A 26532-nucleotide genomic window follows, 5' to 3' on the forward strand; every position below is an offset into this window, starting at 1 on the left:
TATAAGTATAAAAATCCAACCTATTAGAAAAAAATTCTAGGGAGTAGATTTAAAATCATGGTGTGAGGGTATTCCCAAGTCATAAAAATAACATATCCGATTGCCTGAAAATTTTAACGTCAGCATAATGAAATACTGGACTTCCCTGGTGGCTCAGTTGGTAAAGAATGTCTGCAAAGGCGAAGACCCGGGTTGGATCCCTGGGTCAGGAAGATCCCCTGGAGGAGAGCATGTCAACCCACTCCAGTATTCTCGCCTGGAGAATCCCATGGACAGAGGAGCCTTGTTGGCTACAGTCCAAAGCCAATAGGGTCGCAAAGAGTCGGACACAACTGAGCGACTAACACTAGAGAACACACTATAGTGAAACAAGGTTAAAAAAACAAATGACAGACCGAGAGAAATAGATGCCACACATAAATGAGACCAAGGAAACGACAAAGACACGGAGATAGGACGTAGGTGGAGGGTTAAGGAACATGGTTTACGGTTAACCCACCTATAGGAAACAAGGTTTCACATGTCCTGTTCCAGAATGGGCCAAGTGATGCGATTTATGTGATTATAGTCTTCTCTGTTTTCCTGAAATTTTCCATTTTTAAAATAATGATTGCGTGTTGTTTGTAATCATGTTTTTTTTTAATTGTTTATCAACTAAAAAATCTGGCCTGCCTTACATTGTTCCTTGTTTGGCGTGTCAGTGTTCCACCAGCTTGATTTTAGATTTATGACGGGGAGGCACCTCCCTTGTGTCACCACGATACCTATGGTAAATATCTGAAGAGTCCTTACGGAAATTAAAAAAGAAATGCTCACGGGTAGGATAAAACAATGTTGATCCCGCAGGTGTGGGAGACCTGCGTGTCAGCACCTGAGGCCCTTGCACCTTCTCATTACACCTCTCCTCATCCTCTATCCCAGTTACAGCCGCATACCTTACTCCATCCTGCCAGTCAATGACACGCAGGAATTCATTCCTGGCGCGCGCGTCAGCGCGACTCCCGCGTCTCCACGTACCTTGCTCGCCTGGGCACGCCCCCGCCCCGCCCCGCCGCTTGTTGTGTTGTCCTCACGTGGTCGGGGCGGGTCCTGACGTCAGCGTGGGGGAGGGACTGCGCAGGCGCGGAAAGGGGGGCGGGGGACTCGGCTTGTTGTGCTGCTGCCCAAGAACCGGAGACGGTCCTTGCTGCGGGGCCGCAGCTCTTCCAGCCGCCAGACAATGTCGTCTCACTTAGTAGAACAGCCTCCGCCCCCGCACAACAACAACAATAACTGTGAGGAAGGCGAACAGTCTCTGCCACCGCCTGCCGGCCTCAACAGTGAGTGCTGGGCCAGCGGACTCGGTTAAGGGGATGGGGGAGGAGGAGCTGCTCGGGTCGCCGCCGCCAGCTCCGCGCGGGGGGCGGGAGGAGAAGACAGCCCATTGGTCAAGGCCGAGGATGTGCGGATGACTGACAGCTCCCGTCACAAGTCTGGAGGAGTCGCTTCTGTCTTCCTCCTAACCTGGTTCCTCTCTCTCCTGGGGTCCTGGATGGGGAACGGCTTGGGTTCGCGGTTGGGGAGGATAGTTGGGTGGGAAGACGAGGGGGTCGAGCAGATCCCACCTGTGGTGGGCCCCAGAGAGGAGCCAATCGGGGTGTGGAGGGGTGGGCCTTGCGGCGCGGGAGGGAGGGTGGGCGGAGCGGGCAGCAAAGGGGACGTGGGCAGAGATGGGGACGTGCGGCTGGAACGCCGGGGGATGGACGCGGGCAGCAGGCCGAGAGGAGGGGGCGGCCGAGGGCGGGCGGGAGGTCAAGGGTGCTGGGAGCTTGGGCCAGGCCCGGCTGACCCCACCTCTCTGGGTCGGCCTTTCCCCTGGGCTCGGAATGTGAGCCCTCTTGTTGCGTTCTTTTGTTAGCACAGGCTGGCCAGGAAAATTATTTGGTAATTTAGTGGTTACTTGTATCACGTGAGGGTGGGGGTGAGGAGGCTATGCTACTTTTTTTAAAAAAAGATGTTTCAGAGTTGCTCAAGTAATTTTTTTTTAAACGATCGTGTTGTGTGTCTTGTGAACCTGATTATGAACAGCCTCTTGAACCGTCCAAGATTGCACAAATCTTGGCGTCTGGGGCAATGGATTTTCAGAGACGGGATTAAAAACGCATTCGTTTTTAATGTGTTAAAAGTGGGCTGTTGAAAGGCAATGCCAATATCGAGTTACGACCAAATACGGTTGCTTTTCCTAACATTCTGGTGCTTAGACATCTTGTTCTGAGGCTTTTCCCAGTTCCCTTTAAAGCTCGTTGAAAGTCTTGGGAAGGTTCTTGCCTAACCTTCCTGTAATTTGCCTTTTGAAAGAGGTAGTTGGGACAGTTAGCATATGGCCACATAAAGTCGTTTAAAAATCAGTTGGATGCTTAAATAACATTAAAAGCACTGCAAGACCTTTGATCAGGGAGAGGTGTTCAATATGGCCCAACAATTATTTTAAAGAAGAGAGTTCCTTTCCTCACAATATTGAGATAGAATTTGAGTATTTAAAAAATGTTTTCAGTGCTTATTTTTCTTGCTCCATCTTTTGATTAAGTGATTCCTTAAATGTTGACTTTTCAAAAATTTGAAGTGTCTTATGTTCTGGAATGTAGGGTTTATGTATTATTTCCCACAGTAAATTAGGATTAATTTCGTTGTCTTTTAATGTTATTTGCCTCACATATTAATATGCATTTAAAAATTATTAATTAAAAAGAATTTTTTTTAAACATACTCTTTTAAAAGCATGTGATTTTAAAACGGGGAGAAACATTAGCAGTAGCTGTCCACTGTTCTTTACTGGTAAAGAAACAGGTCTATTTAGAATGTATAAACAACAAAGTCCTACTGTATACTACAGGGATCTATATCCAGTCTCCTGGGATAAACCATATTAGAAACAAATGTAAAAAAAGAATATATATTTATGTGTGTAACTGAGCCACTTTGCTGTACAGCAGAAATTAGCACATAAAAAGAGAGAAACAAGTCTAGAGTCAGGTGTGTTGTCCAAGTTCACCACAGGCTAAATCCTAGAGCTGAGGTTTTACTTTCACCCGATCTAGTGTTCCTTTCAGGACACTTCTCTTCAGTGATCCACAATCCCCTGGTCTTGTGTGTTTCTTACTTATTCCCTGTGTTATATCCCACCTAATGTACAGAGGTGACCTGCCTATGGATCTCTTTGTAGTGTACTGTTTCTTGATTGCACTCCAGTTTTTCTGTGATACAAATTAGCTGTTTGGTTAGTATATGTCCCTGGCATCACAGAAAGCAAAGGAATTTTTCTTTACCTTTGACCATGTAACAGAAAAATGGGGTTGCACTCCATGTGATGATTTTCCTCCCTGTCCTGACAGACCCCTGAGGTCTTTGATACCCTTGACCAGTCAGGTGCTGATACATTTGTATTAGCTGTTACAGAAGTGCAAGGATGCTCAGCCTCTGTGTATAGTATCAAAATGTTGCTTCGGGAAATCTGCTAGATAGAAAGTGTTTTGTTGGAGCTAGGGCGAGCTGCTTTAAATGTTATTGAAAAGCTTTTAGATGGTGCCACATTTCATTATGCTTCTCTTGCCTTTCACTCTTTTTTTTTTTTAAGCCTGATACACAAATCTGGACTGAACAAAACAAGAAGGCTTATTGATTCCTTCAAGTGATTTTTGGACACTCTGCAAAACAATTTATTCAGGCGTCTAATACTACCCAAATTGCTGATAAGTTGAAGTTCTTTGTTGGGCAGAGTTGCACAAGTCTGAAAAACAGGAGATGAACTCATTGTACAGATAATCTGTGGCTTGGGATTTTATCTGTAGTTCAGGGGTCAAAGCGGGGCTTTAATAGCAAATTATTGAAATTTTTGGAATAATGGAACCTTTCTCTGACTTTTTAAAAAAAGTTTATCCGTGTAGAGGGACTGTTTGCTTTCATTACAAATCAGTGGAGAAATATCTGAACTACTTCCAAAGTTAAAAGAATATTTTCCAGTTGCTACTTTTAGTTTAGAGAAAAGTATCAATTTACTTAAGGATATTGGACATTTATGTCATAAAATTCAGTAGGTAAGATGAGGAAAATTACAGTAGTAATCCAGTTTTTGTTATTATTTCATGTAGGCAGTACAGCCTTTTTTTTTTTTTTTAATCTTTTAAACATCTTCAGCTATGGTGTACTTGGTTCCCCAGGACTACAAGAAGGCCTTTAAGGCTATGATACATGACACTTCAGTGCCTTATAATACTGTTTTTTTGTTGTTGTTGTTTTAAAGAAAAATGTCAGTGACTGTTCTCAGCTGGATTCCAGCATCAGGTACTTGAAGTAAAAGAAAGGTTTTGAGGAAAGAAAATAAGACATAATGAAATGTGTTACCCTGGGTTAGAATGAGCTGCACATGGGATTGAAAACTTGGGGAAAGAATGAGAAAAACTCTTTTTCCTTCTCTCCCTTCCCACATTCTCTCACTTTCCCATTTTCCCTTCTTGCAAGAGGATTGAACTGGTGGTTATAAAATTCTAAAGAGTAAACACACCACGCAGTCATGAATTTAATCACAATTACTGGACCAGCCTTCACAATGAACTGTGTTACACAATGTGGAGGCATGCATCTCTGAATCCTCTTAGCAGTTCTCACACTTCAACTAGAAAATAGCTCCTGTAGTGTGTATATGTGCAACCTGACACAACAGAACCATGGTTAGTTTGTAAGTAGTCTTTTAACATAATAGAGCCTCCAGTTTTTAACTTTAAAGCTTATTTATTAGGAAGAGAATTCATTGAGGTTTTTCTTTCAACTTTGTAATACTTGGACAGCACAGTGCTCATATCTTGCCTTGTTTCCTTTCCAAGGAAAAAGGGACTTGGTAACCTTAGACCAGGCAGGAATTCTGAGGCTGCAAATCAGGAATGAAGTAGGTGATGAGAAAAAGGCATATGTAGTTCATCTATTGAGAAAGACAAGTCTGCCTTTTTTCATTTTTACTCAAAAGATAAAGCTACTATGTAAACATTTAATGGATATCCATGTCTAACTTGCTCTTTACTGAATATTTCCATAGATGATATTTCTGGAAGAGAATTAAGAGTTAACGACAATCTCCTTTTTTAAGGCTTTTAATGGATATTGCAAGATTACTTGGCAGAATGTTCACGGAAGTCCTGGGTAATAACAAAATATTAAGAGACAGTCATTTGGGTAATGATTAACCATTGCCATTTGGATAATGGTTAAAGCATGGTATATCTTTATGATGGGATGCAATGCAAAAGAATAAGGTAAAGCAACATATATTGACATTGAAAAACATCAAGTTGTTAGGTAAGAAATACTAGTTACAGAAAAGTAGGTGCAATACAGTTCCTTTTTTTTTTTTTTTTTTTGTAAGAGCAAAACACAAAAAAATGAAGTATTCTCTGGAAGTCTCCAAATGAAGCTATTTAAAGTAGTTTCCTTTAGGAGTAGGAATGGGAGGTTGGGAACAGGGTTGAATTTGTCCTTCATGTACTGTTTACATTTTCAAGGAATGTATTAATTTTGTAATAAGTGTTTTTTTAAAAGATAATGAGTAGAACTATAATAGTAACTAACACACAGCACTTTATTTTTATTATTCCTGTGATCCTCCCAACAACTCTATGAGGTAGATGTGTTTTGTTTTTGCTTTCGCACTGTGTGCAGGCAACCCTTCTGTATTCTTTTAATTTTTTATTTTATGTTTGAACATAGCTGATTAACAGTGTTGTGATGGTTTCACATGGACAGCAAAGGGACTCATCCATACATACACATGTATGTATTCTCCTCCAAACGTCCCCTCCCATCCAGGCTGCCTCTGTGTGTGTGTGTGTGTGTGTTTTAAATTGAGGTGTATCTGAGATACAACATTGTATGAGTTTCATGTATACAAAATAATGATTTTATTTATTTATTCTGAAGTGACCAATACAGTTGAGTCTAGTTAACATTCATCATCACAAAGTTACAAAAAATTTTTTTCTTATGGTGAAGACTTCTAAGAGCTACTCTCTTTTCATTCAGATACACAATGCAGTTATTAACTATAGTCATCATGCTGTTTATCACATGGTTATATTACCAGGACTTATGCCAGAGGTTTCTTCTTCCTTTGAGATGATATTCATGCAGTAGAGGTGCTTGCTTCCCAGGTGGCGCTAGTGGTAAAGAGCCCACCTGCCAGTGCAGGAGACAGAAGAGACGCCAGATCCCCTGGGGGAGGAAATGGTAAACCACTCCAGTCTTCTTGCCTGGAGAATCCCATGGACAGAGGAGCCTGGAGGGCCATGACTGAGTGACTGAGCACACACACACACATTAAGGCTGTTGCAGGTCATTTTCACCAAGCCTTTCTAGGTGTGTCTCCTCAAGTTCCTACACTCTGATTACTTATATACGTTTCATGTAGAAAGTGGAATTTACATATGGGTTTGGAAGTCCTTCAAAAAAAAGCAAGGTCTCCAAACCCTGATATTGTTACAGCCTTTTTCCTCCCAATCAGCTGCTTCCAGTGAACGTTAATTATATTTTAGGGAAGACTGGCTTTCACAGAGACCCTTCTAGAACTCCTGGTTCCTTAGTTCTACTTCTACCAGAGCAACTCTAGGCTTTTATTTGTCACATTGGGCTTCTGAACAAGAAGAACTGGTCTTATTGGTGTAAATTAGGTTTTTTCAGTCCTAGAAAAGAGTGGGAGTAGAAAAGAAAACAGTTTGTTCATCATATACCTTTATCTGTCACTCTTTTCAGTTAAAATACTTGCTTGTTGTTCAGCTGCTAAGTCATGTTCAACTTTTGCTACCCGTGGACTATAGCACGCCAAGCTCCTCTGTCTGTCCTCCACTATCTCTCTGAGTTTGTTCAAATTCATGACTCAGTGATGCTATCTAACCATCTCATCCTCTGCGGCCCCCTTCTCCTTTTGCCTTCAGTCTTTCCCAGCATCAGGGTCTTTTCCAGTGAGTCAGCTCTTTGCATCAGGTGGCCAAAGTGTTGGAGCTTCAGCGTCAGTCCTTTCAGTGAATATTCTGGGTTGATAGCCTTTAGGAAAGAAAATATTTTGACAGAGCTGTAAACTTAAGGATGCTTTTAGTGTATTTCTTATGCACTCCATATGCCCTCCAAGCATAAGCATTTAGTTAAATGACCTCCAATGTTAGATCTTTCTTAGCTTTGCTAGTGGAATTTGTTCATCTGTTTTGAGTCCTGTCCAATCTGTGTACATTTTTGTGTGTGGACAGAAGACGACCTCGGAGATGTCTCACAATTGTGTCGTTTGACAATACAATGCCAAAGACTTGGTGGTGATGATGGGATTCTGACAGCCACTGGGACTGCCTTGGAGGGAAAAGGAAGGAAAAGGGAACTTCATTTTTATGGAGCAAACACTGTACATTACAAATATCAACTCTTTTAACTAGTGCATAGACAAACATCTCTTCTTTACGAGACACTTTTCCTGTGTTCCTCTATTTAGTCCTCACAGCAATGCTGGGAGGAAGGTACTTTGTTATCATTATTTTACAGATGAGGCAACTGAAGTCACAGTAAGTGGGAAAGTCAGATTTCCAGCCAGGGCTACCTTTTGAGCTTTTCCTTTGTAGACCGGTCATATTGCATTCACTTCTGAGTCTGGATTAGCCATCACCTCATTTAGGGTGCAGTTTAGGGTTTGAGCCTGTTATTCTGACTTACTGATAGGAGACTGTTCAGCCACAGAACTCCAAAACTTGTGCTTGGAGTTTACAGGAACGATTCCACCAACTTATGTGATTACCTTTTATAAACAAAATTTGTTGTAAGGAATGGAAATTATGAGAAAAAATATACCACTCTTTTCTTTTGTTGTGAAGTTGCTTTATTGGCTATTGTCAATTCTTACTAAAATTAAAGGACATTCTTGTAGTCAGCAAACTCATGGAGCCATATTTTCAAGACCAATCCGTATGTCCAGGGCCCCGCCCATTTCCTGTGGCTCCACCCTCTTTTCCGTCTGAGGCAGTCAGTGTTGCCCATGCGCGCTCCGTCCCCGCCCCCCCCCCCCCCTCCCCCGCACTGGCTCAGCCTCATGAAAACCCTAGGCAGTGCAACTTGTGGGAGTGAAGAAAGAAAAGCCAAGTTTGCGAGGTATGTTTAGTGCATAGAGAAAGAAGAAGGAATGGAAAGAATACGGTATAAAGGAAGGGAAGAAACTAATTTGTGGGACAGAAAAGCGTTTTTTAGAGCTTTTAGCATTCTCACCTGATTTAACAAAGAGCCAGCTGCATTCATTTTTGTGCTCCAGACTTGCACACAAGTTGACATGTTTATGATCAGCTTAAGTTGCCTCTCCAGGAGCTTCTCAGTTGTTTGAACTAATCAGGGCACAGTTGCTAACTACTAAGATAAACTTTATGAAATTTCTAAGCCAGATAGAGACTATACAACTAAATAGATAAAGGCAGACTATGGAAAATATGTATACATGTAACTAAAATATTAAAGGTAAGTAGCCTATCTGGTAATAAAGTAGCTATTTATTTTCTGAAAAGCAACCTAAAAGTTCTCCTGCAGTGTTTATTGTACATAAGTTTTAACCAGAGAGAAAACTGGCTGAAAGACATGTTTCTAAGTTCCTCATTTTAGAGTTCCAGCTTCTTCTACATCGGTGGATTGCACAAGAGCCTTCAGGAACAGAGTGGTGTAGATCTTCCGACTTTTATTGCTCTTGGTTTATTTTCTTGAGAATACTTGGACCTCTGGTTCCAGGCGAGCCAGAATTCTTATCTGAATTCACCATGGCTGCATGGTACATGCACACTCAAGCCCGCCGTTTGCTGTGGTTGACGGCAGTTATCTGACTTGTCCAACAGGTTCCTGGGTGGAGCTCCCCATGAACAGCAGCAATGGCAATGATAATGGCAATGGGAAGAATGGGGGGCTAGAGCACGTACCCTCCTCATCCTCCATCCACAATGGAGACATGGAGAAGATTCTTTTGGACGCACAGCATGAATCCGGACAGAGCAGTTCAAGAGGCAGTTCTCATTGCGACAGGTGAGTGAGATCCATGTTCTGGTGGAGTTCCAGAAATGGATGGGCTGCCAGGTTAATTCCCATTAGAAAAAATAAATCAAGTTACATCCTCATTTGACAAAAATATAGCTCCCAATTTCTTGGCAGCATGTGTTTAAATCAGACAGCCAGTTGACAAGGACATGAGTTCCCACTTTTTCCTTAGATTAAATCAATTAGTTTCCTTCTTCAGATTGTATTATTTTCAGATATTTACCAGGCAGTGATATGTATGTTTACTTAGAGAATTAATCTTTCTCCCATTTCCTTTGTCCTTTCACAGGTCTCTTTCTGCCTCGTATACAGTTATCTTTGTATATATCTGTCCTCCCTTATGTAGTCTGTGAGGTTTTAAAAGGCAGGGGTCCAGCTTCACTCTTGACAGTCATGGTGCTGGCATATAGTAGCCACTCACTAAATGTCTGAGTTGCAGGAACTGCAAGCTGATTCAAGTTATACCAGTATTAGTCTGATGGAGGCACCAACCAGGGTCTGTAAAGATAGTTAATTTTGAAGGCTATTGAATTTCCTTAAAGCTCAAAAGTTTTATTTCTTGTTTTCCTGTATTTGGCTTGGGGAGACTAGTTCTTCTGATGAAGGACTGCTTATTGTGAGGGAGTTCAGGATACAAATATATATAAGGCGAGTGGAACTGAGTTGTTAGTGTACTTCTCAGTACAGTCTTCTCTTTTTTTCCAGAGGGACTAGGAATTAAATGACATTAGCGGTATATTGAACAGTTCTTAGACTGCTGACAGCTGTAGTATTAGCGCTTTGGGTTATTGGATGATCTTCTGGCTAATGCGAGTTCACTGACACTGGCCATATAGAAAACGCAGATACACAGGAAATAGATTAAGGAGCCATCTTGAAACGTAAACAGTGATTATCTGTAGGGGATGCAATGCTGGCCATCCGTCTTCAGAGTTTTTATACTTTGTAAAAATTGTGCATAGTACTTGCTGTTGTTTCTTACCAGAAAATGTAGAAAAGGAGAATCAAGAGTTAAATCATATTCAAAGTTCCTGCATGACGGTGATCCATTGCTATTACTGAGGCCACAAAGGACTGGTGTGATGGCTGTGTGGCACACCCCTCTCCCCCAACACCTCCTCACATCACTCACATGTCCCTGGACTTTTGAGGAGCCAGGATGGCTCTTGTTATGAGCAGATGGCGTGCCTCTGAGCAGCTTGCCGCCAGGTATAGGAGCTCCAGCAGAAGTCTGTTTTTGTGAATCACATTTATATTATGTTGTGGGACTCACTGATGGGCTTCTGAAGTCTTCTGCTGGTTATGGGCCTGCTGATAAGGCTTTTATTATATGTTCAAATATGCAGTCCTGCATCATGGGAACTGGCGAGTCCTTTAACTGGCCGTTCCCTTGGTGCTGTCATTGAGCAGAGAAAAGATCACCTGCCCACCTTCTGGTCATCTTGTGTCACTTATGTGTGTGTTTAGTCAAGAAGTCATGTCTGATCTTGTGCGACCCTGTGGACTATAGCCCACCAGGCTCCTCTGTTCATGGGATTCTCTAGGCAAGAATACTGGAGTGGGTTGCCATCTCCTCCCCCAGGGGATGTTTCTGACCCAGGGATGGGACACACGTCTCCTGCATTGGCAGGTGGGTTCTTTACCACTGACCACCAGGGGTTGCAGTTATATTTGTGATCTAATACAAATTCATCTTCCCATGAACGTGTTCCAATTAGGTTTCTAAACATGTTAATTGATGTGTGGTAGGTGCTCTTAGATACTTTTGTGTTCTCACTGACTCATTTTCAGGCTCTGGGTTACCAGTCACCCCTCAGAGGAGGCCTTGGACTCTAGCTCAGTGATGCTTTCTAGGGATATCTAACACCTGAACATTTAAAAACATCTTTACAGCTCATGTCATCAAAATTGCCAATGTGTCTATACTTGAAATTGTTAAGAACTGTTTCTTGTAGGTGGAAGTGTTTTAGGAGTGTTGGCTATTAGTTCCAAAGTTAACTTATGTGTATTTTTATTTATTTTAAAATGTTTATATATTTATTTTTTAATATTTATTTATTTATTTGGCTACATCAGGTCACTCCAGAGTGCACAGGCTCAGTAGTTGTGATGCTCAGGTTTAGTTGCCCTGCAGTTTGTGGGATCTTAGTTCCCGGACCAGGGATCAAACCCATGTCCCCTGCTTTGCAAGTTGAATTCTTAACCGCTTGACCACCAAGGAAGTCCCTATGTATATTTTTAATTAAAAAATTATCCTGTAGCTATATGATTGCCACTTGGGGAAGGAAATGGCAGCCCATTCCAATATTCTTGCCTGGGAAATCCCATGGACGGAGGAGCCTGGGAAATCCTGTAGTCCATAGGGTCACACAGAGTCAGACATGAAATAGCGACTAAAACAAACAAACATGATTGTCACTGCAGTGATGATTAGAAAATAACCTCTGTGTGTTTGCTTTGTGTTCCAGCCTCTTGTTGGAGTTTCCAACCTGTACACTAGATTCACCCCAGGAGCTTTTAAAAATGCTAGTGCAGAGACCCTGTCCCTAGAGATTCTCATCCTGTTGTCAAGACAGGAGAAAATTTTAAAAGCTTCCTCAGTTCAGTTCAGTCGCTCAGTCGTGTCTGACTCTCTGCGACCCCATGAATCACAGTAAGCCAGGCCTCCCTATCCATCACCAACTCCCAGAGTTCACTCAGACTCACGTCGATCGAGTCAGTGATGCCATCCAGCCATCTCATCCTCTGTCATCCCCTTCTCCTCCTGCCCCCAATCCCTCCCAACATCAGGGTCTTTTCAGATGAGGCAACTCTTCGCATCAGGTGGCCAAAGTATTGGAGTTTCAGCCTCAGCATCAGTGCTTCCAATGAACACCTAGGACTGGTCTCCTTTAGGATGGACTGGTTGGATCTCCTTGCAGTCCAAGGGACTCTCAAGAGTCTTCTCCAACACCACAGTTCAAAAGCATCAATTCTTCGGCGCTCAGCTTTCTTCACAGTCCAACTCTCACATCCATACATGACCACTGGAAAAACCATAGCCTTGACTAGACGGACCTTTGTTGGCAAAGTAATATCTCTGCTTTTGAATATGCTATCTAGGTTGGTCATAACTTTCCTTCCAAGGAGTAAGCGTCATTTAATTTCATGGCTGCAGTCACCATCTGCAGTGATTTTGGAGCTCCAAAAAATAAAGTCTGACACTGTTTCCACTGTTTCCCCATCTCTTTCCCATGAAGTGATGGGACCAGATGCCATGATCTTAGTTTTTTGAATGTTGAGCTTTAAGCCAACGAGCCAGGATAATAGTGCATGCCAGATTGTTCAGATCAGCCTACCAGTGAAATGCTGAGTGTTAATCTAAGTGAGCGTACTTTGAGCTTGCCATGGTAAGATGAGTGTAGAGAAGAACAGTGCTTCTCTGGGATTCTTGACTTGATCGTTTGGCTGCCTTGTCCTCATCATCATGGCTTTGTGAGGCTGGCCCCTCACCTGATCTGTGGCTGTGAATTCAGCAGTGTTAGCAGCCTAATGACCGTACACTGAGGATAAGAGTCCCTCATTCTACTGGGTTCCTGTGCTGTGTAGCCTGAGATTTCTGTTCCAGTTCAAGACAGAAATTTTCTAAATACGTTAATATGGTGGTTTGATACAGAACCAGCTTTTCCCTTTTCCTACCCTCATTGTAGAATCTCTTATGTCAGTTATGGGACTTTCCTGGTGGCTTAGATGGTAAAGAATCTGCCCACAGTGCGAGAGACCTGGGTTGGGAAGATCCTCTGAAGAAGGGAATGGCTCCCCACTCTAGTATTCTCACACAGGGAATTCCACGGACAGAGGAGCCTGGTGGGCTAGAGTCCTCAGGGTCGCAAACAGTCGGATACGACTGAGCGACTAATACTTTTCATTTCACTTATGTCAGTTATAATAGTCAAGGACTCCTAGACCTTTGGAAATATCTGACACATTTCTGGGGATCTCACTTTCTAGTCAGTCTCACCAGCATCTCTATGTATTACCATCGTACACATGCTCTTGGCAGCTCTAATCAGTTCAGTTCAGTTCAGTCACTCAGTCGTGTCCAACTCTTTGCGACCCCATGAACCGCAGCACTCCAGGCCTCCCTGTCCATCACCAACTCCCAGAGTTTACCCAAATCATGTCCATCGAGTCAGTGATGCCATCCAACCATCTCATCCTCTGTTGGCCCCTTCTCCTCCTGCCCCCAATCCCTCCCAGGGTCTTTTCCAATGAGTCAGCTCTTTGCATGAGGTGGCCAAAGTATTGGAGTTTCAGCTTCAGCATCAGTCCTTCCAATGAACACCCAGGACCGATCTCCTTTAGGATGGACTAGTTGGATCTCCTTATAGTCCAAGGGACTCTCAAAAGTCTTCTCCAACACCACAGTTCAAAAACATCAATTCTTCGGCACTCAGCTTTCTTCATAGTCCAACTCTCACATCCATACATGACCACTGGAAAAACCATAGCCTTGACTAGACGGACCTTTGTTGGCAAAGTAATGTCTCTGCTTTTTAACATGCTATCCAGGTTGGTCATAACTTACCTTCCAAGGAGTAAGTGTCTTCTAATTTCATAATAGTCATTATCAATTCCTTTGAGCAAGTTAAGCCTGGAGCATCCTTCATGCCCACTTGAGTTTACATGTGGGGAGGTGGGTTGTGTAGTGAAAGATGTAGTGACTCGCTATGGCTACAGAAGGAGTCATTGATACAGCTAAGAATAGCACTTACCACATTGTATTCATCTATTGTATCAAGTACAACTCTTGATCATGTATCTTTGTCTAAAAGTTTATAATTCTTGTACTTGTTAAAGGTTATCACTTGTTATAAGCTTTTATAATTCACTCTGAAATATCTCAGAGTTAATATTTCTAAAAATAAGTAAAATAGTGGTTCTCAAACTTTTTGGTCTCAGTACTCCTTCACACTTGTGAAAACTATTAGCGACCCCAAAGATCTTTTATTTATGTGGGTTATATGTTTTGATATTTACTGTAGTAGAAAGTAAAACTGAGAGCATTAAAAAAATATGTATTCATTCAGTCAATAATAACAAACCTACCATACCAAACAACAAACATTACCGTAAGTAACTTTTTTAAACAGAAAGTAACTGTTTTCCATAGCCAAGAAATTTGTAAGAATAGTGGCATTGTTTTATATTTATGCACATCTCTTTAATATCTGACGTAATAGAAAACAGCTGGATTCTCATGTGCTTTTGCATTCTCTCTGTCATGATATTATACATAATGCAGCCTTTGGAAAATTGCACTGGACTCTCATGAGCAAATGAGCGTGAAAGAGGCAAATAAATCCTAATGGTGTAAAAACAGTTTTAACCTTACAGACCTTCTGAAAGAGTCTTTAAGAGCTGCTTTCACACTTTGAGGACTACTGGTGAATTATTTAACGATGAGAGAGCATTGAGAAAAAGAATCCCAAACTGGAGTTTCTGAATTTGAAGATCCTTTTACCATTATTGGGAAAAGGAGTAAAAATAAGAAAATGTCACAGGCTTTTCTGTCTTTAGGTAATATTTCCATTGCATATTTATCACTGTGAAGGAATTTAACACCACTGAAAAATTCTAGATCATTTGGACAGTAAGAGTGCTCAGTTTTAATTTTTATTACACAGCATTATGGTATACTTTCTGATTTGCTGCCTTTTGAAAGCCATACTACTGTAGCTTTTAATTTTCTAATATCCAGTAGAGGCTAATTTACTTGACAAATTGAAAGAAAACTAACGGCTCAATGTCTTTTTCTTCCAGCCCTTCCCCCCAAGAAGATGGGCAGATCATGTTTGATGTGGAAATGCACACCAGCAAGGACCATAGCTCTCAGGTGTGTGTGTGTATGTTTGTTTAATTTTGTGATTTACAGTAATTAGGAAAATACAAATCTCTAAACAAGTCTCTTTGGCTAAAATATAGTAAAGAATATGAGTAAAGACTTTAGTAAAGACTTTAAAAAATAGTTTGAAGCTGTTTTAACTTACTGAGGTTCTGATGTTGAAATTTACTTATGCCTATGGTCATGAATGTGCTCCTTTACAACCAAGAATTTGGGATCTTGTCACCTAAAAGAATTGGGAAATTCTTTTGTCTATACCATTCCGATATTCCAGGCTAGTGTCTTGAATTTATAAATATTTGAAAACTGAGACTGATGACTGATTTAAGGTCACAGAATAAATGAAAGCTGTTGTAGAACCAGGTGTGAAGCTTTTTTACACCTAGAATCAAGTCAGTGACTGTTGCGATGATTTTCAGTAGCAAGAGATAAAACTCACCTAAATTACACACGTCAAGTTCCTTAAGGTGAAGAAGTTAATTTTCACTAGGAGTTGACACTGTTGGAAATATCGGTGGATATAGTATTGAAAGCTTACAAAGGTTTTTATTATAAACCTTGTGATAAATACGTAATGGATGTTAATGAAGTAGAATGTTCATAACCAGCCCTTGACTTTTATTGACATGTCAGATCACCTCCCAGTGTCAGATCACCTCCCAGTGTCAGAGTGCAAATTCTTGAGAACAGGAAGCATTGTTTTTTTTTCTCCCACGTTAAGGTACTTGAAGAATGTATGTTGAATGAATGTTTCAATGAATGCTAACAAAAACTGTTTTGTGGGGTTCTCATTCTGCTGTGTCCTGACTCCCTTTGCACTGGAAATACTTTGCATGTTACCTGGGATCCACTCAGTGTTCTTTCTGTTTGAGAAGCTGCACACTTTCTCCTTTTGTTGACTGTGCTTCATTTGTGCTGTTTTCTGAAACCTAGAAAATCTATGGGACTGACTACTAACGATTTTACAGTGAGCTTTATGTTGTGGAGAAGCTTGTAGCAGCAAGGCACTCATGTAGGGAGCTGGCTGCCTGTGATTGTGGAATTGCTCGCCTCTGTCCATCGGTTTTGTTGTGTGCAGTTAGCTATAGCTAACTGGGAGGAGACTATATGAAGCTTCCATGCCGGGGGGTGGTGTAGGGGGTGGAAAAAGTGTACTAAGGAATGCCAGGATGGAGAAGTGAATTAATTGTTTGCTTCAGTCTTTTCCTGAATTAGCTGTCTCCATCCATATAGCCTTTTCTACAGACAAGTCGAAAGTCCAGAGTTAGTATTTCCCTAAAAACATTTTAAGGAACATTTGCTCGATGGGAGGTTCCATAAAGTAGTTCTGAAGTCAGATATCTGGGAAATACACTGCAGTCCCCAGGTTCACTCACCTTCCCTCTCCAGTGGTACCAGGGCATGAGAAACACATTAAAGGCTCTGGAAATTGCTGCAGTAAAGAAGTCTGTTGATTTCCACCAAGTGCAGGTGTTCCTCGGTACTCTCAGGACACTGGTCCCAGGACCACCACCACCTGCCCCCAATACCACAGTCTACGGATGATCAAGTCCCTTATGTAAACTGGTAGTGCAGTCAGCTTCCATATTCGAGGATGTGTGATCCACCGATACTGAGAGCTGACTGCTTCCCGAACTTATTTAACCTTAGACCTCCCTCCCCCTCCACACACACCTTTTCCCCCTAATAATCTACCTGATAACTAACAACCACAGATAAGAACAGTCCTGGCTCATGGGGTGGCAGGTGTACAATTAGGCTCACCTGAGAATTGTATTTTAAGTGGAATTCTAGAGCTGACTGCATCCATCCTAGAATTCCAAAGGAATTTGTGAAATTCAGGAGAGAAAAGAGTTTGGTCTCTTGTCAGATTGTGATAGGATCGCTGTTGTGATCCCTATTCAGAAACAAGTACCTAAAAGAACCCTGTTATCATCAAGCACTGCGTAAGTGATGCCAACAATCAGATCAGTCTATTTAAGCCAGGTTATGTTTTTCGAAAAGCAGTCTAACTCCAGTAGAAAAACATTATATCTTTCAAAGTAGGACTCTTAGTAAGGGAGAAATCAATAGGGGTAATTTACTTACACTTTCAAAAAGCTTTTTATATTGCTTGTTTTTAATTGAAGAGGCGATCATTTAATTACTTTAGGGTTTAAAAGGATGAATTTTTTTCATAAATGGGAAGGAAGCTTAGGGTTAGGAAACAGTTAAAAACAGTTAACAAAGGCCTATTATTGGCTCTTATTGAATATTTTTATATCATCCACATGAAGAATACATGACTTTTTTAGCCTTTTTAGGAAGACAAAGGAAAGGCGCTCATTTATTAGAATTTTTTAAAAATTTTTAATTGTAGGCTAATTGCTTTACAATATTGTGGTGGTTTTTGCCATACATTCACATGAATCAGCCATGGGTGTACATGTGCTCCCCATCCTGACCCTCCCTCCCACCTCCCTCCGAATCCCATCCCTCAGGGTCATCCCAGTGCACCAGCCCTGAGCACCCTGCCTCATGCATCGAACCTGGACTGGCAATCTGTTTCACATATGATAATATACATGTTTCCGTGCTAGTCTCTCAAATCATCCCACCCTCGCCTTCTCCCACAGAGTCCAACAGTCTGTTCTTTACATCTGTGTCTCTTTTGCTGTCTCGCATATAGGGTCATCATTATGATCTTTCTAAATTCCATATATATGTGTTAATATACAGTATTGGTGTTTTTCTCTCTGACTTACTTCGCTCTTTATAATAGGCTCCGGTTTCATCCACCTCATTAGAACTGATTCAAATGCATTCTTTTTAATAGCTGAGTAATATTCCATTGTGTATATGTACCACAGCTTTCTTATCCATTCATCTGCTGATGGACATCTAGGTTTCTTCCATGTCCTGGCTATTGTAAACAGTGCTGTGATGATCATTGGGGTACACGTGTCTCTTTCCCTTCTGGTTTCCTCAGTGTGTATGCCCAGCAGTGGGATTGCTGGGTCGTATGGCAGTTGTATTTCCAGTTTTTTAAGAAATCTCCACACTCATTTATTAGAATATTTTTTAAAGTTTTTCCCACATTATTTTCAGTTCAGTGAAAGAGATGACAGTATCCCCATGAATAAACTGGAAACACGAAGCTTTGTCTTAATTAAGTTACTTAGCTAAGGTCCCCAAGGAAGTAAGTGATAGGGCTGAAACCCCGGCTGTCTGGGCCTGTGCCCCCTGTTGTACTAAAGTAAGCTGATGAATGGGATTGATTTCAGGAGCACTCACAAGGTCATGAGAATGAACTGAGATGTCAGGTGAGTCGTTCATGGTACAGGGAAGCCTAAGATGTAATGCGTTTAGGAGAAAGATTGTTCAAACTGAACTTTTAGGATGATGGTCCTCTTGAATCGCACATTTGTAGCAGAAAACAGATCATAGATTGTCTCTCAGAGGCAATTCTCAATGTGTTTCTGGGACCAAAGAGGCCAGCATGGGTTGGAAGATGATACAAACTGAAAATGCCTTCCTTTTCTCTCCTGTAGAACTGTGGTTTATCTGTACCGTGGTATGGAATTTAATATCCATGTTTAGAGACCTCAGAGAGCTTGGGGTGGGCCAGAGAAGGAAAATGTAAGCAATTGGAAAGTAAGGGACTTGCACATGATTGCACGCTGAAATGATCAGAGTCTTCTATTATAATAGACGTGGATGTGGGACGAGGGGTGTTGATTTGGATAAAGGCATGAGTCTCACTTCATTAGATGAAGCACATTTTTACAGTATTCTAAAATTCTAAAAATCAGAAGGCAATTAATTTAAAGCCTAAAACTCATAAATTTAAGATTAATAAAAGTAAGCAAAAGGTACTGAATGAGGAAAGGTTACAGCCCTTATTCTTAAGGTCAGCATTCTAAACTGATCAGGGTTTTGTTTTTTTTCCCCTAAATCGTAGTCTGAAGATCATCATCTCTAAAAATTAGCATAAAATCTTATTATATTTTCATTCTTTTGGAAAGGATGAAATATTACCTTATTCACAAATGTAAATCTAAATCTTTGAGTGGTTTTAAAAGAGGTGATTGAGACCAAGGATAGAAACTCAAGTGACCCACAGTGTGTTGAATGAAACATTGTGACAGGCTGATCTCTAAGTAAATTGTAGCAGTTGATCAGTTTTGATTTAGTGTTTTCAGATTTACTCCAGAGAGCCAACTCATGGTTCCCAGTAATCTCAAAACCCAGTGGGAACAAGCTTAATCCTAAAGGCTGCATTGTGTCATTCAGGGGAATTTGTTAAGCCCAGCAGAACTAAGAATGACAGTACCAGAGCAGCAAAAATCCACAGGGATTTAATTTCAGTTTGACAGCAAAAGGGGCCATCTATACCTAGAGATTCTCTGAAGTTACCTTCCTGGGGCAGCTGTTTCATAGAGAATTTTCATAACTACCTACTGAAAAGAATGAAAGTTTGGGTCAAAAAGTTAACTGTCCAAACAAAAGAACATCAGAATAATTCTTAGCTTCGAGATCCTTTGGTTTCAGGTCATTTGAGACCCTTTGGTTTTGGGTCATATTCCTGAAAACTGAATAAATAAATCTGTGTCATTTTTCAGAAATTGTTCATCCCTGTGGATTCTGTTGAAAGAGAAGATATTGGAAATTTTGTGTTCTCAGGCCGAAAGTTTAGGATCTCATTAGCAAGAAAGAGATTTGATATGAAAGATGTCAGTTCTTACTCAGTATTAAATTACTTTTTAAAATTTTTGGCTTATGTAGTTTGTTGTTCAGTCATGTCCGACTCTTTGTGACCCCATAGACTGTGGCCTGCCAGGCTCCTCTGTCCATTGAGTTTTCCAGGCCAGGATACTGGAGTAGGTTGTCATTTCCTTCTCCAGGGGATCTTCCCAACCTAGGGATTGAACCAGTGTCTCCTGTTCCCTCTCATTGGCAGGCAGATTCTTTACCTGTAGTGCCACCGGTTTGAATAAACTTTGGGAAATATTTGGATAGCAATTTGTCTAAAAACTATAATCTCCTTCCAGGGAATAAAACAAAACTTAATCCCTAAGAGTGGGGGCTATAGAGACAGTTTGCCTGGGTTTGAATACGGCCCTGCTACTTACTACTCATACAGTCTTAGGTGGTTATTTATGTCTCAGTTTCCTCATCTGTAAAATGGAATAGTAATAGTTCCTTTTTTTAATAGGGAAAAGTGCTTAGTACGTGGAAAGTGCTTAGATCGATACGTGTCTCTGGATAAATGCTTAATAAATACTATTTATTTTAAAATATTTGTTAATAATTATTTAAATTGTTCCTGCAGCACCTCTCCCAGTTTTTTTTTTCCTATTTGTTAGCATATACTTTTTGATATGTTCCCTTTAGTTTTTAATTATGAAAATTTTTGAATGCATACAGAAGTAAATAGACCCTATTATGATGGCCATCCATACACGTACCACTCGGATTCAACAATTATCAGTGCTTTCCACACTTCAGTTAACATGTTCTAATGTACACTTTTTTCAGATTCATATTCTTAAATTGAGATATAATTTAAGTTTCAGGTTCATTTTATGTTTATATAACCACAGTGAAACTCACTCAAGGTTTTTTTTTTTTAAAGATATTAAATACTCTGATCTTAGATTTTTTTATCAGCTTTTTTAGAAACATGGCATGTTTCTTACATAAAAATTACTGATGCCCAAGTTTATGATTCTTGTATATTTTCTGTCCATATTTGTCTTCTGTAGTAGGAAGGCTCTATCTTCCTTTTCTCCTTTTTTAAAGTGTGCATTCTCCTCTACAGTCAGAAGAAGAAGTTGCAGAAGGAGAGAAAGAAGTGGATGCTCTGAAGAAAAGCGTAGACTGGGTGTCCGACTGGTCCAGTAGGCCTGAAAACATTCCACCCAAGTAAGTCGGTACATGTCCCTTTGCAGTGGACGCAGTGGACACAGTGCAGCAGCGTGGGCCCGCCAGTGCCCGAGACACTGTCTGACATGTGTCTGACACCCTCCTCTGCGTTTCTTCCCCCAGGGAGTTCCACTTCAGGCACCCTAAGCGTTCCGTTTCCTTAAGCATGAGGAAAAGTGGAGCCATGAAGAAAGGGGGGATCTTCTCCGCAGAGTTTCTCAAGGTGTTCATTCCATCTCTCCTCCTCTCCCATGTTTTGGCTTTGGGGCTAGGGTAAGTACTGGTCAATGGCTGAAGTTTTTTCCACTCATTTTCTGCACAGATTTGGTTTTCAGGATGTAAGGAATACATGTGAAAGCAGTTTGTGTTGTTTTCCTTTTCATATGTTAGCACAAGTGGAGTGAGCTTAGAAGAACGAGTCGTTAGGATACACTGTTGATACACACGTTCCCCTCCACCCTTCCCCCAGTCTCTGAAAGAACAGCATTTCTAGGAAACCTTCCGTAAGCTGAAATGGCACAAGGTGAAGCAGCAGTCACCTGAGGACATGTCTTGCTAGCGAGTGCAAGATAAAGCACAGATGCTCACAGACTCGGTTCACGTCTCTGGAGGCTGGGTGCTGAGATGCTGTGTGGTCCCTAGGAAGGAGCTTGGCAGGGCAGTTCTCACTGCTTGGGGCGCCCTGTCTCCCTAACAGCTCTCTGCAAAACCAGTCCTAAGTGGTATTTTCACTTTTTGCCTTTTTTTTTTTTTTTGATACAAGTGAAACTCCTCTTCAAATTTCTTTCAGTGAACAAAAACATGTACTAATGTAGGTCTAACTTACATAGTGAAGTGACGTAAATCAGACTTTCAAAAAGTGGGGTACACCTGTCCGAACAAGAATTTGTAATGGTAGAGTTTTTTTCCTCATTTGAAAACAAGTTGTTTCTATGATTTAATCCCTGAAATGATCATTTTTTTAAATGAACTCTTCTGTATTTGATTTTTCTTTTTGGGTTTTGTTGCTGTTGTCTATAAATTACTCAGGATCAGCTGAGTTTGAAAGTAGATGAACCTTCAGTGTGTAAAGCTGGGGTTGGTGTGAATATTTCTTTTTCCCAGGTGGGAAAGCACACTTCTGTTGAATAGTCCTTGAGTGAAACTGAAAAATTGGTTGATACTATTAGTACGATTCTTCTCTCCTTATAGTCTTTTTTTTTTAATTCTTCTAAAATTGACCCCACATTTACCTGTAATTCATTCATTTTTTCTGGCATGTCTTTTAAATTCCTTATTCTTTTTTTTAATTTGAACAATTGAGGAAATATATTTTTTAAATACTGATTGGCCAGAAAGTTCGTTCTTAACATAACACCTTGTGGACAAAACCCAAACAAACTTTCTGGCCAACCCTGTATTTTAGGAGTTAGGCACTTGCTGTTACTTATATTCAGGATGTATCTGGCCTTCTCTTTGAGCATACCCAGTGGGTCATTTTCTGTGTAGAATGCACAGAAGATACAGCGTCTTTTAACTTCCCTATAAGGAGCTCAGTCTATGGGAGAGATGTTCACAGTCGTGAACTTGGAAACACACCTGACTGTCTCACACACCTCTTCTGTCTTTCTGGGTGCCTGCTTCCATGAGGGTGAGGACAGCCTTAGGGCACAGCAACACAGGGAGTGTGTGAAAGTTGTGTGTGGTTGTGTGGGGGCAGGCTCAGAGCTCAGACTCCCCGCCCCCCCACCCCGCCCCAGGGTTGACTGCACAGCAGTTCATTTGCCCTCAGGAGGTTGGCTGGCTTTTGCACCTTGAATTATCTTCCTTTTATGAATCTTTGGACTGTTTCTTTTGCTGGTGTAACTACTGATATAATCAGATGGAGGAAAAAAGGATTTTGAAAAGTATTATCGGGGGACATCCCTGGGTGTCCAGTGTGTAGAACTCTAAGCTTCCAATGCAGGGATCCAGGTTTGGTCCCCAGTTGGGAAACTAGATATCCCACACGCATGCCACAGCTAATAAGTCAGCATGCCGCAGGGAAGATCCCATGAGCTGCAACTGAGACCCAGCGCAGTTAAAATAAACCTAGAAAATATTACAGTTTCATTACATTGGGGTGTGGGCTGGTTCTGTATTTTTCCTTAACTTCCCTCCTGCTTCTGTTCTATAAGGGTAAAACCCTTGCTTGGCATGGGAAAGTGATATAAAGCCGTTAAGAGTTAAACTGGTATACTGCCAGGGAAGGAGAGGGGTGAGATGAATGAAGAGAGTAGCATGGAGACGTACATTACCATATGTAAAATCAGTAGCCAGTGGGAATTTGCTGTATGATGCAGGGAGCTCAAACCCGGTACTCTGTGACAGCCTAGATGCGGTGACAGGGGAAGGTTCAAGAAGCAGGGAACATGTGTATACCAATGGCTGATTCATGTTGATGTATGACAGAAGCCAACACAATATTGTAAAGCAATTAACCTGTAATTAGAAGTAAATAAATTTAAAGAGAAGAAAAGAATCATGAAACAATTTTTTAAAAAAGAATTAAACTGTTAGAACGTTTATAGCACGGGCAGCTTTGTAGTTAGGTATATTGCTGTATTTCTTAGCTTAAATATTGGTAGAATTTTTTGTCCACCACAGCAGACCACCTCAAAGGAGGTTGGCTCTGCTTGTCTCTTCAGAAGCATCTGTTTTCTCTGGCTTGACTGTGTCTAATCACTGCCCTGTGCTCTCCAGTCCTGCCCCACAAGTAAACATAATCACATAAAACCAGTTTAGCTGGCTGGTGACTAGCTTCAGGTAAGTCAGTGATGATTTCAGGGTGTCAGGGAACCGTGCATGTGGACCTTTAGAAAGCCCTTTTTTGCAAACGGCTGAAGACGTTCCTTTGTACAGCAGTCTGTGGACAAGTTGGTATAGAGCTGTTGAAACAGATGAAACACGACACACTCTGTTTCCCTTTCAGCATCTACATTGGAAAACGACTGAGCACGCCTTCTGCCAGCACCTACTAAGGGAGGAGAAGAGTCCCTGGGCCAGCGTGTGACTTGTGAAGTGGTGTCTTGTCACAGTAGTTTCTTTGAACTTGAGACCATTGTAAGCATGACCCAACCTCCACCCTCTTTTTACGTATCCAAGTACCAGTAACTCTCAAATCCAGTATTTTATTCCAACTCTGTTGAGGCATTTTACTAATAACCTCATTCCCTTTTTGGCCTGTAAAACACTTTAGAATTTCCTAATAAGAGTTTACTGTCGTTTAGAAATTTGCAAGGGCTTCTTTTCCGCAAACGCCACCAGCAGATTGTAATTTTGTCAAGAATGCCATTGTCTTCTCTCAGTACCACCAGACCTAAACCTGCACCATTCGTGGTATAAATCTTACTCTTACAAGATAACCCACCTGTCTCTTCAAATGGGACCAGGTTACAAATGATATGAAAGCTTTGTTGTTTTGTTTTTCAAGACAAAGGCAAGCTTCCCTAAGCTTGAATTTATAGTTATGAAAAAAGAAAAGAAAAATAAAACAGACAAAATATGACACAAGAAAAAAAAATGTCCTGGGCAATAAAAAGTTATTTTAAACCAGCTTTGGAGCCACTCTTTGTCTAAGCCTCTTAACGGCGCCTTTTTAATTTGTCGGATGCAGGCTACGTAAATGATAGGTATAAAGTACAAGAACTAGAATACATCAGGAGATTTTAATACCAGTAGGTTATAATGCTGTCTTTTCTATAGTATAGATAAGGGATGTCTCAGGCCTAGAAATCTATGAAATTGCTTTGGGGGTTTGTGTGTGTGTGTGTGTTATTTTTATGTTTATTAGCTGCATGTGAATTTTTCACGACTTTGGATTTTCTTTCCTTTTTTATTTTTTCCTAAGAGGCTTTGGAATGAGTTCCAATTTGTGGTATAAATACAGGCTTCTTGTTTTAGGAAGCATCACTTACACTCTGAAGCCTTTCAGCTCTGAAGACAGTTGTCTCAGAGTTATTTCAAGCTCTTGGGAAACTTGGAAAATCAGACCTGGGTTGTGGGAACAGTTGACAGAGTTTTGAAGAGAAGCCATCGGTTTTCTTCTGCTCACTCCCTTTCTCATGTTTGCCATACAACCTGCCTGAGACGATTCCTGTGATTCCACAGGCGCTGGCCACTTCCTCCTCCCGTAGCCATCTTTCCAGTTCCACTCCGCAAGTCCCAGAACACTCAACAACTTCCTCTCATGATACACTTTTGTGTTCGTTTCTCGAATGTGAAGCTTTAGGACCAAATTGTTGGAAAGCATCAGTTACCATTTATCTCAAGGAGGTTGATTGGCTCTCTGAACACACAGCACGACTCGGAAGGGATGCTGTTACACGTGTCATGTATCAGCAATGACTGTTTATGGTGTAGACGTGGAATATTTAGAGGACCGTAGGGAAAACCAGGTCAACTTGAACAAAAGCACTCTGAACCACCAGGTTTGCTAGTTTGCAGAAACTATCTGTCTTCTCTCTCACATCAAGTTTTGTAAAGTTGATGTGTTATAGTGGAAAATAACGTATAGCTTAAACAAAAAAAATTAGCTTCGGACCTCTTTATTCAAGAATACATCTGGATATCTTTAAGGAAGATGGTATATCCAGGTAGTCTTCTGAATTCTTTGACTTTTTCTTTGTAGTTTTTGTTGTCTCAACAGTTTTGGCCATCTTTTTACTATGCCTTGTTTCTGTGTCTTATTCACAAATCTAATAACACCTGATTTGCCTTCTATAACCTATTTATTTCAAGTCTTCATTTTTCTTTGGGAAGAAAGTACATCTGCTGGCTCGTTGGACTTCGAAAAGCCTTGAATAAAATTGGAAAGGCCGGTAAACTTAAGTGAACTAAAGAGCTAAACTGTTCTGATAACATAGTTTGTATTACATTGAATATCATGGGAGGGAAAGGTAAAATTAGAGAAAAGCAAGTTTATACAGACAACACAGGACTCTCTTTTGAAATTCAGTAGTAATCCTATCAGGAGTGTGATAGAGTACATTTGTGGGGTTTGGTTTTTGTTTGTTTTCCAACATTGAAAATAAATGTAGTTCTGCCCCTTTTCTTCAAATAGCTGTGAAATTTTGGACTATTACTTAGAACATGAATACATGATCACAGTAGAACTTAATCATAAGATGAAATCATGCAGTATTTATCAATAACCTTAACGTGTGGGATAAATGTTTATGCTCCTCACCAGATTTGTTTTGACTGGAGCCAGATTGTGTGATTGGAAAGGAGAATTGGACAATGAACAGTTCACATGTTTTAAGATCAATGTTTAAAAAGCTTTATGCCTGTTCACAATTTGGGGACAAAAAGGCAGGCTTCCTTTTCCTATGTTTGATGAAAACTGGCGTAAGATATTTGTAAATATAATCAAGAGCAAAACTGCACGAACTTGCACATTGACAAGTGCAGCAAGTTATTCTGATTGCAGTAAAAACATTGACTATTCTAAACAATGAAAACTGAAGATTTAGCCAGTCAGATGAATCTTCAAGTGAACCAGTTGTTGAAATTATTGGACTTAACTGAGCCAAAGTGATTATGCATTCCTCATCTATTTAGTTAGCACTTTGTATCATTATATACAGTTTACAGTCCATGTATAACTTGTAGCAACAAACATTTTGTGCTATTAAAGCTATCACAAAACCCTT

At 40.8% G+C, this 26532-nt stretch overlaps 1 protein-coding gene across 2 annotated transcripts; it reads left to right on the plus strand.

Annotated features, from left to right (window-relative positions):
* Positions 1 to 1106: 1106 nt before the first annotated feature.
* BNIP3L (BCL2 interacting protein 3 like) lies at positions 1107 to 26532 on the plus strand. Of its 2 annotated transcripts, none has more exons than XM_006057330.3 (6): positions 1107 to 1319; positions 8877 to 9060; positions 14875 to 14947; positions 20757 to 20860; positions 20984 to 21133; positions 23811 to 26532. In XM_006057330.3, exons 1-6 carry the CDS (start codon positions 1220 to 1222, stop codon positions 23857 to 23859), a joined length of 660 nt encoding a protein of 219 aa, XP_006057392.1. In that variant the 5' UTR covers positions 1107 to 1219; the 3' UTR covers positions 23860 to 26532. The 2 variants fall into 2 exon arrangements, with proteins under 2 accessions (XP_006057392.1, XP_006057393.1); XM_006057331.4 differs by lacking the exon at positions 1107 to 1319 and adding an exon at positions 8021 to 8151.

This window comes from Bubalus bubalis, chromosome 3 (assembly GCF_019923935.1).
Source record: "Bubalus bubalis isolate 160015118507 breed Murrah chromosome 3, NDDB_SH_1, whole genome shotgun sequence".
NCBI lineage: Eukaryota > Metazoa > Chordata > Mammalia > Artiodactyla > Bovidae > Bubalus > Bubalus bubalis.